This window comes from Micromys minutus (genome assembly GCF_963924665.1).
Source record: "Micromys minutus genome assembly, chromosome: 18".
Lineage (NCBI taxonomy): Eukaryota > Metazoa > Chordata > Mammalia > Rodentia > Muridae > Micromys > Micromys minutus.
This window is the reverse complement of record NC_137953.1, coordinates 27,835,833-27,849,068: the sequence shown is the minus strand read 5'-3', so window position 1 is coordinate 27,849,068 and position 13,236 is coordinate 27,835,833. Positions and strand designations below refer to the sequence as shown.

Below are 13,236 nucleotides of genomic sequence, written 5' to 3'. Positions count from 1 at the left end.
CAGCTGTCTGGAAGGTTTTGAGCACTGAGAGATTCTATCAGGGATTGGCACATCTGATCATGTTTGATGGCCTGAGTCCGGTTTTCCTAATACTCTCGTGGCTCCAGGAACAGCTTCCACTGACGTTGGCTCAATTCTAATTCTAGAGTGTGGATACAGTAGAGACCTCTTTTCTCCTAACCCATGAGAATTATTTCAGTTTTTCTTGCTAATTACATAATACATAATATCTTGCTAATTACCAAGGGATGGGTAAGTGGTAGCTTATGGGGAAAGGACCTGAGTGTCCCTGTCTGAGGGTGTATCTCGTTGATAGGACCCTGAGAAGGATCTCAAGGTCAGAAACTAGTGAGTGCAATAGAGCCTCTGATCTCTTTCCTTCTTACTAAATCACTAAAATTCAACCATGAGGTCCCATTGTACACACCTTAGGGAGTCACCTTATGAAAGGCTCACCTCTAAATATCACGGTGGGATTAAATTCTGCCTTCTCTGCCCTCACAAAGAGGATGCAATTCTAGCACATGAACCCCTGGAGGCACACAAACTACATCCAAGCCACATCGCTATATGAACATATCAAATGGAAACAGTGGAGATAAGGAAGAGGAGACGAGACAGACACATGGATAGGACAGACACATGGATAGTTCTAGGTGGGCGAATCTGTAACGGAAGGGGTGGGACCTCTGAGAGACACCTGGAAACTTTCTCACAGTTAAGGGTGGCACCTGAGAAGATGTTTATTGTCTGGGGTATTTTACTATGGTATTAAATGAGTAGCTATAAACTGCACCCAGGAAGGGCTCGGGTGCTCCACCCCAGTATTAGGGCAAATGACAGAAGTCTGGGTATTGGAGGAGAGTATGACCATTTAGGTGGGTGTGCTGTTGTGAATCAGACAGGCTCCAGACCGGAAAGGTCCCTGAGGGGACTGTCTACTTTTGGTTTTGTGCAAGGAGCCAAGGCCACTGAGGGTTACATCAGCCATGTGCAAACTGTGTTTTTTTCTTTTCTTTTCTTTTCTTTCTTTCTTTCTTTCTTTCTTCCTTTCTTTCTTTCTTTCTTTCTTTTTTTTGTGCCATCTTTCCCCAAGTCAGAGAGAAGCCATTTTTGCAAGCACATTCCTTGGAAGATAGGGACACTAGTCTTTGAGAGGAATTAATGATATTGCCTCAAGCATTTACGGGTATGAAGCTGGTGAAGACATGGGTCTGAATGGTGTGACACATTGGCTGTGGTTCTCAGGACACAACCCAGCATTGCTTGGCCACTCTCTGAGCCCTTCGTTTAGAGAGCCCAGATAGGCTTGATATTTTGTCATGTCCCTTTCCAAAAGGAAATATTCTCACTATACAACAATCGCTGCAGCACAGCTTCCTGAGTGCGAACTTGTTTACAGTTCTGAGCACCTGGATTTAGGTCATTGTCCTCAGTCTCTCTGGGCCTCGCTTTCCTCATCTGTGAAATGGGACTGCTCATGTTATCCACCTCTCAGTTGGCAGTCAACTTTGTACGGATTTTCTGACATATGGTATTGCTGCATGAGGATGGGCCGTTATTAAATTGATTTCTATTCTTATTAGTCATGGAAAGAGACAGAAGAAGCTGCTTTCCCCATTCTGAGTTCCATGTTACTTTACTACAAGGAGAGTGACACAATTTGCTATCACTCACTGTGCTGAGATAACTATGTTTCACATGCTCCTGGTGGCGAGCCTGTCATCAGATGGTGCAAACTAAAATTGCATGCCCAAATGATACAGAGCTGAGCTGGTGTAGACTTGGCCTGATGTCTAGCTAATCCCATGCGCATGTGTTCCATGCCACCCTTCCCCCATACCTCATCCCTCTTAAAATTCTTCAGCAGCAAACAATTAGAAAGTAAAGCTTTAACTTGCTTTTCAAGGCTGGGGATTTTTGCAGAACCCCATTCTTTCCTCTCCCCTCTGTCCTGCAGAAGTTACCTGGTGAGCTTTCTTAGCTTGTATTATGCATCCTGCTCTATCTGACTCCACTAAGGTGGACACACACACACACACACACACACACACACACACACACATACACACACACATACACACACACACATAAAGGGTGGTGGTACATGAGCCTACATGGATGGACCTTGGCATCTTTCCCACTTTGTGATTCTTCTAAACCTTCTATACCCTCATCTGCAGAACAGCCTACCCTTGTTAGCAAGACCGCCAACACATACTGCCATAGCTACGGATAGCACCAAAGAGAAACTCATGACCTACCACACCTCCCAAAGCCCAATGCCATCTAGAGGCATGGGGCTGTTGGTATTCCGTGACGGTCGTAGCCATCTTTTGGATGCACTTCATTGGCTATTTAGCTCTGGGAAGTTCTGGAAGTCTTCATAACTTCCCCGGGCATCATTAAAACGCAGACAACTCCAAGATTGCACAACTTGGCTTGTAAATGCGCATCAGGATGACCCTGGATCTTTATGAAGAAACTTGTAAAGTCTCCACACCTGGGCAGTTGGATAGAACATAGATTTGAAGATAGCATTCTGGAATCTTGTGGGAATCTTCTTTCGTTGGACTGTGCATGCTAACCTTTATTTTCATTTGTGGTCCATGTCCCTTCACCCTTCATTACCACACCCTGAAATTATAGTTATTTTTTTTAAGAACACAGATGTACATTCTTGTACACTAAGTTGTTTTCTTGCGTACTGTGCTCCAAGCCCATGCATGCAGAAAGACAATTACTATTCTACCTCGGGCTCCCTGAGCTTGCAATCAAGACTCATTACTCCCCTGGTTCTCATCCCATTCACACTTTGCATGTCTCAGAACGGCCATGACTTGAAGGTAATGCATTTCAGGGCGAGAATGGAGAAATATGTCAAGGGAAGGCTGAGAAAGGTTAGTCACAGAGAGGACATTCATTCAGTAAAGGCTGGTCATAGAACTTCCATTTGTGATGGCTAAAGATGGCACATTTCTAGAGCCTTTCCATCTGGCAGAATTTTATAATTTTTGAAAGGTTCACTTCCATGAAAGCTTATGGTTGTAGATTGAACAAACCAAAAACAACAGCAAACAAAACAAAACCACTTTGTAAGCCAATGAATTGCAGTCCCAAATGTCTGTTTTGGATATTTACTGACTCATAAGATGTAGCCGAAGCGACTTGTGGAGTGCCAGAGATGGAGAATTGATAGACAATATGATTCTGGGCTCCCTACCCCTGTATAATGTTGGGGCTAATGAGTGAGGGGTTCCTGAGTGATTTATCTAGGTTACATGACAACAACGAAGGGGTTGAAATTAACATGGGAGAAACCGAATAACTCTCAAGTACAATTTCAAAAGTAGTATATGTACCTGATAATCTAAAATGTGTGAGACCATGTATAACCCATGCCTTTGCCATGGAAGAGATGTGGAAGTCATCTTGCGCTATCTTCTTCCTGACTAAAGAATCCTGTTGTGGATACCCTTGACCACAGATGATGACCATTCGTTCTGGATTACTCCTGACCCAGGGATCTGGGTTTGTTATGGAATATTTTATTTTGTCTTTGTATGTGCCTTTAGACTAATAAACTATTTTGATATAAGGTCAAGTTTATATAGTTAAGTATTGACCCATAAGACCAATGGTGGCCAGAGGTCAGTGGCATCGTAGACGATGATAAATTTTGTTCTCTTTCTTAAAATATAGACAATGATGCCCACCTTGTAGGGTCATCATAACAACTACAGATGTGCCTTATAAAGCACCTACCATAGTGTCTGCTTTAACACAGAAATACAAGTTATAGTTATTATTGAGTTCTTAGCATCATGATTGCATGTTCTGAACTTATGCCCTCTGGAACGATGCAGACTCTGTCTAACCCTGCAAATATTTGGAGGGGTTTAGAATGACTCTGTAGGTCTTCTCGTCTTCAGACTAAATATTCCCTGGTTCCCGGGACATGCTCCACGCAATGCATTTTGAATGCATTCACTGCTCTCATTCCCTCCTATCTGTCAACTTCTCCCTTAAAATGTGGTGGCCAAATGTGGTCAGCCCAACGTACCTTACAGTGGAATAATTACTTCCCCTGATCAGGACGTTTCAGTTCTAAAACAACCTAGATTGATGTTAGCATTTTTGGAAGCCAGATCACACAGTTGGCTCAAGGACAACGGGATTCTGCTTTCCAGAGCATTAGCCGTGTCTCCCAACTTTGTGTCAACTGCAGGTTTGACAAGCATGATTTTTATATCTTCATCCAAACTGTTGATAAAGATGTCGGACAAGAAAGGCCAAAGGCCGAACTTCATTCAAGGCACACACCTCTGATCTTTGCCTGTGAACAGACATCCATCCGGTGCTGTCTGTTTGGCGACATTGTTTCGATAGCTTCAAATCTACCCACCAGCACTATCAAAAATAAATCAGCAAGATAACTCATTCCTCATGTTTTTGAGATTGGATGTTGAATTTATCTGGATGTAAAATACTATTGTTTTACCAATATGGCAGATTTCGAATGCATAATTGGGACAATGTGACCTCAGAAAAGAAATTCATGTTTGAATTCCTACATAATGCTGAAAAAAAAAAAAAAAAAAAAAAAAAACAGTCACCTCCACGTGTGAAGTGAAGATGTTGTTGTTATTTTTCCAAAGTGTTTTAGAATCACTTTCTGGGTCCAAGGGAAGTCAGCATACAGAATGGATGCGTGCGTGTGTGTGTGTGTGTGTGTGTGTGTGTGTGTGTGTGTGTGTGTGTGCACGCATGCGCAAAGGGGAATTATGAAAGCATGAAAATATAATTCAGAAGGCATTTTGTAGGACCTCAGAGAGAAAGAGAGCTCTTTCAAAATTTTTGGGGAAGAGGGCCTTATTTCTAGATAATGATTATTTTTTCTTTAATGATTCTCAAAAAAGGTTCTTAGGCTTTGGCATCTTGAGCTGAAACATCTTTCTGTAATTTAACATGCTATGGGTCTCTTTGGGCTCTTTCAAAGGCTTTCCTTTTTATTCTTCTATCTTAGTTCTGACCTCCTCTGGTTCTTCAGCCCCTATATGAGAACAAGTTGCTTAATGTTTAAAACTCTATACCCTTAAGTTAACATGCTTTCAGGTTTCATGGGCAGCAGGTGAGATATTAGCACTCTCAAAGGCCAGGGAATAAAGACGGAAGACGCCACAGTCTGAATAGCCCAGGAATACTGTCCTGTGTGTCACTGACCCCCTCTGTGTTCCCCACACACCCACCTGGGATGTGGTTCCCAGTAAACATCAAAACCAGATTTAGTTTCTACTCAGTGTGATTTCAGATGAGAGAAGAAATAATATTCATAAAATAAAGAATGGTTATAATCTCATGAAAACTCCTTTAGAGGAAGTGTTTCCCATTACTAGAAAGGTGTTCCATAGAATGGACAGTCTAAGAGGTGAAGGGTGGAGTCAGAACCTAAGAGCGTCCAACATGGAGTAAGATCAGAGTGCAGGCAGGAGAATACCAGAGAGGTGGGAGGAGGCTCTAGGAAGCAGAGCGAAGAAGGAAATAGATGAACTGTTTGATAGGGAGGGTCTTATACCTGTCGGAGATGTTACAAAGTCTGTTGTCTCAAAGCAAAGAAACCATGCAGTGACTGAACGAGCCGGGGAATGCATACTGGGCACTTTGTGCAGTGAGATGGGTTATATCTTTGGGGTAGCATATCGGGAGGAGGAGAGAGAAGAGCCAAGCAACTGCGATACTATTGGGAATTGTGATGTGAATATCTGATATGCAGGATATCTGATAGGCAGCCCCAAAGGGGTCTCGGCAGAGAGATTGAGAACCTACCTCTGCATGAAAGGAAAGATGACACTGGTTAGGTATGAGCTGGTGGAACAAGACATAGGATTATGGGAAGAGGGGGGATACTTGAGCCAAACTAGTTAGACTTAAAACTGCATTGGGGATGACAGGAAAGAAATGTTCTGGAAAACTTAAGGAGACCCCAGGTATTTTATATTCTCTCTGCTTATAAAGATGTGATTCTGGACATCAAACTGTACAGCTTTGGTGATACACATTGGAAAGAGCACAATAAAAAGAATCTCAAAAGAAGAGTCAGAATTCTTCTAGGCTTTGGCCATAGTGTTGAAATATAGGTGATTATAAGAAATGTGGAAAATGCCTGAGCATCTTTGAGGAAAGGATCAATACAGAAGATAACCCATACCATGGTCTAGATACAGGGGTGAAAGGATGCTAAAGTTCACTTGTGAGAGATATAATATATGATGTTTATTTTCTTTATTATTTTGGTGACTTTTGAAGCTTTATATCCTATCATGGAAAATGTAGCAAATCCCCACCTGTGCCTAGCCACAGAATTTCCTCCTGCCAGAAAAACCTTCCAGTGTGCAAGAGGAGCTCTGGGGCCATGTGTGTGTATATTTGAGCCTCTGGGACCACGTGATGACATAGTCAACTCTCAGTCTAAGCCAGGTGCCTGTTTTCCATCTGGACTCCTTACAAATTGTGTGGTCAGGACTCAGAAATCAGAAACCTGTGGAAGGTGCCAGGTGATGGGTGCAGCCGCCCCCGGTACCATACATGTTATCACCGTCACTTAACAAGTAGAGCAGGAAATCCTGCACTTTGCAGAAGAAATCCAAAGGGTCACTTCATGATCTCCTTTGATTTTTTTTTCCCCTTTGCTAACACTAAAGTGTGGGCAGATACATACTTTTATTCCCTCCGGTGATTGCAAGCGATACCCCATTTCTTTCCCTGCATCTTCAACCTATTGATCTCTGGAAGTCCCTTATCTTTCTAGGCTGACCGACACAGTACCTGCCTGCACAGGGCTTTGCTACAGACTCTTGCCTGGTGCCTTGATGGCCATGCACTTTCTTTTCTTTTGCCAGATTCTGCCTTGGTCACATTTGAGTCCTCATGTCTTGATCAATCCTCTTCAGCCATGGTATGCATTCCTTCCTGTTGTCCCACTGCCTTGATTTTCTACTTACTACAAATTGTTTAATGGATTTATTTATTCTAGCTTATTTCAAACACCATAGCTTCCATCGGAATCATCAGAAGTCCATGCATGGCAGTAGTCTGCAGTTATGTGGCTCAGATATTGCTTCTCTAGTTCATCTGAGCAATAGCAGTTGAAGGGCTACTCTGCTCCACGCACCAGCATTAGAGGACAAGATCCCTGCTCTGTATTCTATTCTCCCACATGGTTGCCGGAGGGTGATTTTGTGAAGACACGGACCTATGTTGCATTATTCTTGACACTGGACCCCCCAAGGGCCTCAATTTGATCTATCAGAACCATCGAATTTTAGAACCTGCTTTAGAACCTACACATTTTGTAGGTTGTTCAGTGCCATGATTATCATCTAGAGAAGTGTGAGATTCCTGGAAAAGAAGGTATGGGGTTGCAGTGTTGTAGGACCGAGAACAAGGGAATGGACCTGGTATAATGCATACACAGAACAAGATGAATGAAACCCACACGCTCACAGCATCCTTACTACCATTTTCTGGCGCAGTGTGCCTCCCCCATTCAGATGAGGTATCTACTAACCCTTCTTGCCTTCTACCACATGAGCCTTCCCTCTGGGTGGCGGGTGGCAGCATTCTCAGCAAATGCCAAGGCATTTTCAAATATATTTTACTCTTTGAGTAAGTAATCATTTTGTACCTCCTACTAACTGTTCAGATATAACAAGACCAATGGACCCATGCCTTGCTAGAAGCTCTACTTTTGTTTAGGCAAATGATCAGATTTCTAGCTTTGACCTTGGAGGAATGAGGAGTCGATCAAACATGGGTTCCTTCTGACCTTTCGCCTCTGTCTTCTCTGGGCAGAATATCTCCATGCACAATACAGTTGGTGGGACCATGACGGCGCCTGGAGCTCACCAGCTAGGCAGCACACGGATGCCCAACCACGACACCAGCGTTGTGATTCAGCAAGCCATGCCTTCCCCCCAGTCCAGCTCGGTCATCACACAGGCGCCCTCTACCAACCGCCAGATTGGGTAAGAAGACTTCTTTGTGTCTGGGACAGCTCAGGCAACCTTTCGTATATTCTCCCTGGTTCTGGTACTTGGATTTGTTTTCTTGTCTGGTTCAGTGCTGCCAAGAGGCCAGAGTGTTGCTTTTGATGAAAGAGGGGGTTCAAAATTCGCCATTTGCTTGGAGCTATTTTGACCATAGATGTTGGGGGCAGGGAGCTAATCATTGTGTGACCTTATTTCTTCGAATAAGATTTGTGAATGGTGGACAAAAATCATGGCGTCATGCAGACCACAGAAGACTGCTCAGGACAAACGTTTGGTGACAACAGAAAGCAGTTCTGCCAGCCCGGGCTACTCCTTGCAGTATACACCATCCACAAGCCCCTTCCTAAGAGTTTTGCAGCTGCTTGGATAGGCCAGCTATGCACCCCACAACTGCCTTTCTTTTCCCCACCTCTCTTGTTATTTCTTTCTCATTAGCCCCTCCCATACTCATTTCTGGAACAGACAAAGCAGCGTTAGCAGGGCCCTGCCCTCTCATTTATGGAACAAGGCAATATTGAGACCTGGAGGGAAACTGGTGGAAATTTCTTGACATTCGTGTCTTGTGCTGGAAATTGTTCTCACTTCTTTATGTCATGACTGGTCCAGCCCCTCGATGCAGAGCGTGGTCTGACCATCGGCAATGTGGGCATTACCCAGCAGCTTCTTAGAAATGCAGAATCCCTGACCTCCCCACTTCCTTATCTCCAGAATGAGGATGGGGTTTGTTCATTACAACCTCTAAAGAGAAACACTTACTTCTTAAGCATACACCGCTGGGCACGGACAATTGTCTGCCCTGTGTCCCCAGAACTGTAGGCTGAAAGCAGAAGGGGAACTTGCTATGGTCTGTACCTGCATGAGAATGCAGTTTGAATTTTCAGGCAGCTGCTAGCTCTGGTGACTTAAAACAAGTGCAGATGCTTCTTTACAATTTTTCCTTGTGTCTTTTCCCTGAGAGCAACGGATAGCACAGGGCAAAGCTTGAGTGCTCTAGAATAGGGGACTGTGTCCCAGACTTCTCCATAAGATGTCTCAGAGGGACACCGAATGACAGAAGAGCTGCAAGCTGTATTTGTCTTCTCTTTGCCTGGGGCCTGTTTGGTGGCTCACTCAAAGCACAGACAGTGAGCGTGGATGTCCAGGTCTTGCTTTCGCTTTAATAAGTGAGCATCATTCTAACAAGTACCTCTATTCATGGTTTCTTCTCAAGCTACTTAGAAAGCAAGTATGACCACTATCTGTAAACCACAGTGCCTTTGGAGGGTAGCATGGCTTCATCAAAGATGGTGTCTGCATCTCTGGGGACTCCTTTTCTCTTGGGCCCTGCCTGTGGGCAGACAATTCACAGCTGGACCGGCTAATTATAATTACTTTATTTTTCTTTCAAGGAGGGAAAAGCATAAAACGTGCTCGAGTTTACTAGCAGTTTTTACAGCATTCCTTCCCCCCTGCAGCCCTCGCCTGCCCCCTTGTACCCTTGCCCACAACCCTCTCTGAGGCCCTCAGTGTTCCCCATTGTTAACGCAGCACTGGGTTTTATGAAGCAACCCTTTTAAGGCTAGCACTAAATTTTAAGATGGGTGTTGACTCTGTCAGTAATTTACCCAGCTGGCCCCAGACTGTACATTTGGGGTGACATTTGTAGGCCCTGTCACTCTGCCATTCTCTCTGCTTCTTGGAGGCGTTGTATGTATCTCCTGATGTGTGCTAGGAGTTAATTGTTACTTTCAGGATGCTGTCGCATCACCCAGCTTGAGGGAGGCTATTTCCCTTCTCCAGATCCTTCCCTGTCGTGTTTACTGTGTTGATTCAAAACCCCCACATCCTGTCTCTTCTGTGCTCCTTCTCCATGTGACCCATCCAAAGCCCTGTCCAGATGATTGCTGGGGCTCAGCAAGACCCAGCCCTGCCCTTCTCACCAGTGAACTGAGCATGGAACCCTAGGTGGTAACATTTGGGGATGGTTGGCTCTTTTATTTTCCCTCAGCAAAGAGGAAATGAGTGCTCATTTTAAAATACGAGTCCCCCCTGGGAGATGTCTGCAAATGAGCATTAGAAATTGCAGATAGCTTCTTAAAATTGTGTGTGTGTGTGTGTGTGTGTGTGTGAGAGAGAGAGAGAGAGAGAGAGATGCGTGTGCACATGCATGTGCACATGCATAAGCACACAGAACCATATTGTAGTAATATTCTGATTTTTATCACAACCTCAAATATTTAAGTGTCAAAATCTGGCCAAGCCACCTGCAAATGTTTGTCATGGCTACTGGCCAACAAAAACAGCACACAGCAATGAAAGTCTTCATTCAGGCTCGTTGCTGAAGCTGTATCCAGCCAGAGAGACTGGGACCCACCTGTGCCCACGCACAACCCTCTGTGGCCAGCACAACTGGCAGTATCACAACTGGAACTTTTTAGGGGACTGGACTGCCTGTCTTTTCTTCCCTTTCACCGGGGCTTAGATTCTGCAGACAACTCTCTCTCTCTCTCTCTCTCTCTCTCTCTCTCTCTCTCTCTCTCTCTTTCTTTCTCCCTCTCCCTCTCTTTCTCCCTCTCCCTCTACCTCTCCCTCCCTCCCTTCTCCCACCCCTTTTTTCATGCTATAAAGCTTAAGCTTAAAGGTCTGCAAAATGGAAGTGATATCAGTTATCCGTGACGCTCTCCAGGACAGGTCAAGGGGGACGTGTCCTAGTAGGCATCTAATTTTTATAGTTGGTGCGATGGGGTGGGCAGGCACTGAGACAAAGCAGACCAAAAATGAGTGGAAATATAAAGACCCAAAGAAATATTAGGCACGTGGACAAGCAGCAGACTCAGCTTCTATTCTATTCCTTGGCGACCCCTGCTACGCCCTTCACTCAATTCCGTAAAAGTGGTGCCATTATCCCAATAGAAACTGGAGGGAAGTATAAATATCCCAAATTGAACTTGGGTGGTTAGGCAGGCTAGAAAAACACACGTCTCTGGTGAATGTGGGAGGCATCTCCAAACCAGTGACTGCTTGTGCTCAGTAAAACTGGCAGATGCCTTGTCAGGAAGAATGTCTTTGGCTGATTGATGGGCGTGTTTTAGGAGATAAATTTCCCAGATGGGGTTAAAAAAAATGAGCTATGGGTTGTGGAGAGACAAGAGAGACAAGAAAACAAGCATGTGTTAACTAGAGATGAAATCGATTTAGCCTTGAACCAACTATGTGGCACATTCCAAACAGGATCTCTACCCCAGCCATTTTTTATTAGATATCATATAACACACTCATTAACTCAGGATCAAGTCGGCAAAGCCTGGGAAAGATGGTACATGAGCAGGTAATGGTAATGTGAATTCCCCGTGCCTCTTGGTGTCTCTCACATGAGGCATTTCTCGAGGAGCCCATGGTCAGTGAAGAAGCTGGATTAATGGCAATTCTTATAAAGCCAAACATTCTTAGAGAAGTCTGTTTCCCTCTCTGAGGTGCTAGGTGACAGACACATGCTCAGTCCTTCTTAAGGAGGGTGACGCAGACAATAAGGACATGGAGTTCTTCAACAATAATCTACAGGAGAGGGTTCTTACAGGTCGATGGAGGCCCCGTTGACCTATTTACCTATTGACCTATTCTATGGATTGTCTTCTTGCTTTTTAATTCTGTTGGGTAAATGCATGCTCATATTTGAGGGAGGCTTTACACTAATGTGATTTTTTTTTGCACATTTAGCATTAGATTTACACAAATGTGAGACATCTTGGTTGCATTAATTACTCAGCTGTACCAGGGATTCCAGGGATTCTGGCAATAGTTTCAACAGAGTAGAGACATGAGGCTGCTTGGGTGGGGAAATCCCTCCCTGATTTTATTCAAATTCTAGTTCATGGGGTACAAATGTTTACATCATGTGTAGTGAGTGGGCATTGGGTCATAAACTCTACTTGCATGGAGCTGAAGCTAGGCACTTCTATTTCCTAGTAATAAACTGTACATGGTAGGCTGGGAAACAAACTTGTTTTGTGTAAGAAGGCGCTGTGAGCGTGGATTTTACATCTTCACACCGGGGCCTACGCTGCTGTCCAGTACTTCCTTGTAATCCCTAATGCTACGTCATAGCTGCTGTCCAGTGAGAACTGACAAAAAGAAATCATTAAAAATAAAAATGGAAAGCAAAGCTTAGGTGATGAAACATTGCTGCTTTCTCCAAGGAGGGGAACAAGGAGGCTCTGTGGTTTGGACAGCCAGTGTCACTCGGAGTGCCATCAGATGGGGAGGTTCAAAGGCAAGAGGGTTCCTAACACTATTCACTTGGGGGAAAGGAATAAAGAGAGGTTGAGAACTGTTGCGCTTACAGACGGGGAGTTTAAAAATCAAGATAATACCAAACAATAACACGACCCCTTACAGTTAAAACCGAGCTTGCCAATCCTCTGTTTGCCAGTATTATCAAGAGTTTTCTTAAATGCCTCACCCACACTGAAACTAGCTTAGGACTGTCACTGTCCACCTGTAGGCTAAAGTTGGGGACATCCTGGCCAGTTCCGTCCTGTTGGAGGCAGTGGGAGTAGATTTCAGGGTGTCCTGCAACTCCAGCCCATGGCCAGGGCAACTCGAAGCCCCCTTTGAGTAATTCAGACCAGAATCCATTATTTCCTGCTTTGTGTTTTGCTGGATATCTCAGCTATGCGCACAGCTTTATTGTTTAAAAATTGCTAGATCTTTCACAGCCCCAAGAACATTTACGAGGGCCCTTCAGGGGGATTGCTTTCAGGGAGGGTTGACAGACTTAACCATATGGCTTCCGTTAAATCCCAGGCAGAGCCCTGAGAAATTACCTCTGACAAGGGGGCCAGCAGGCCTTCTACTCACAGGGTTTTACGTGTGGAACAAAACATTAAGTACTGATACTTGAGGAAATAGGATGTTTCTGCACAGTCAGAGGTGGTAACACCACATAGTATTAGAGCCAGATGAAGGGGGAGGGGCCGGAAGACATAGCAGATGGCTCAGTGTCCCGAAATCCAGACATGCAGCTTTGCTGTTGTCTCCAAATCGGGCTATGGCCTCTGATACCTCAGCGATCAGCGTGTTTGTGTCTTAGCTCCTCATCTGGAACACGCCAGGGCTGCTCGGCTTGGTAGAGAAAACTGTAGATTCTTCAGGGGCTCAACTCACTGTTAGAAAAATCCTTGGTTGGGAGACTAAGAGCAAGGATAGGGAA

General features: G+C 44.5%; 1 protein-coding gene across 1 annotated transcript in view; it reads left to right on the top strand.

Annotated features, from left to right (window-relative positions):
• The window catches only part of CREB5 (cAMP responsive element binding protein 5), a gene marked incomplete at its 5' end in the record, with an annotated part of 300,431 nt that overhangs the window by 61,161 nt on the left and 226,034 nt on the right, over window positions 1–13,236 (top strand). The window contains one exon of the mRNA XM_080932578.1: window positions 7,852–8,024. Coding sequence (XP_080788704.1) covers window positions 7,852–8,024 — 173 coding nt within the window. The remainder of the gene's footprint in view (window positions 1–7,851; window positions 8,025–13,236) is intronic.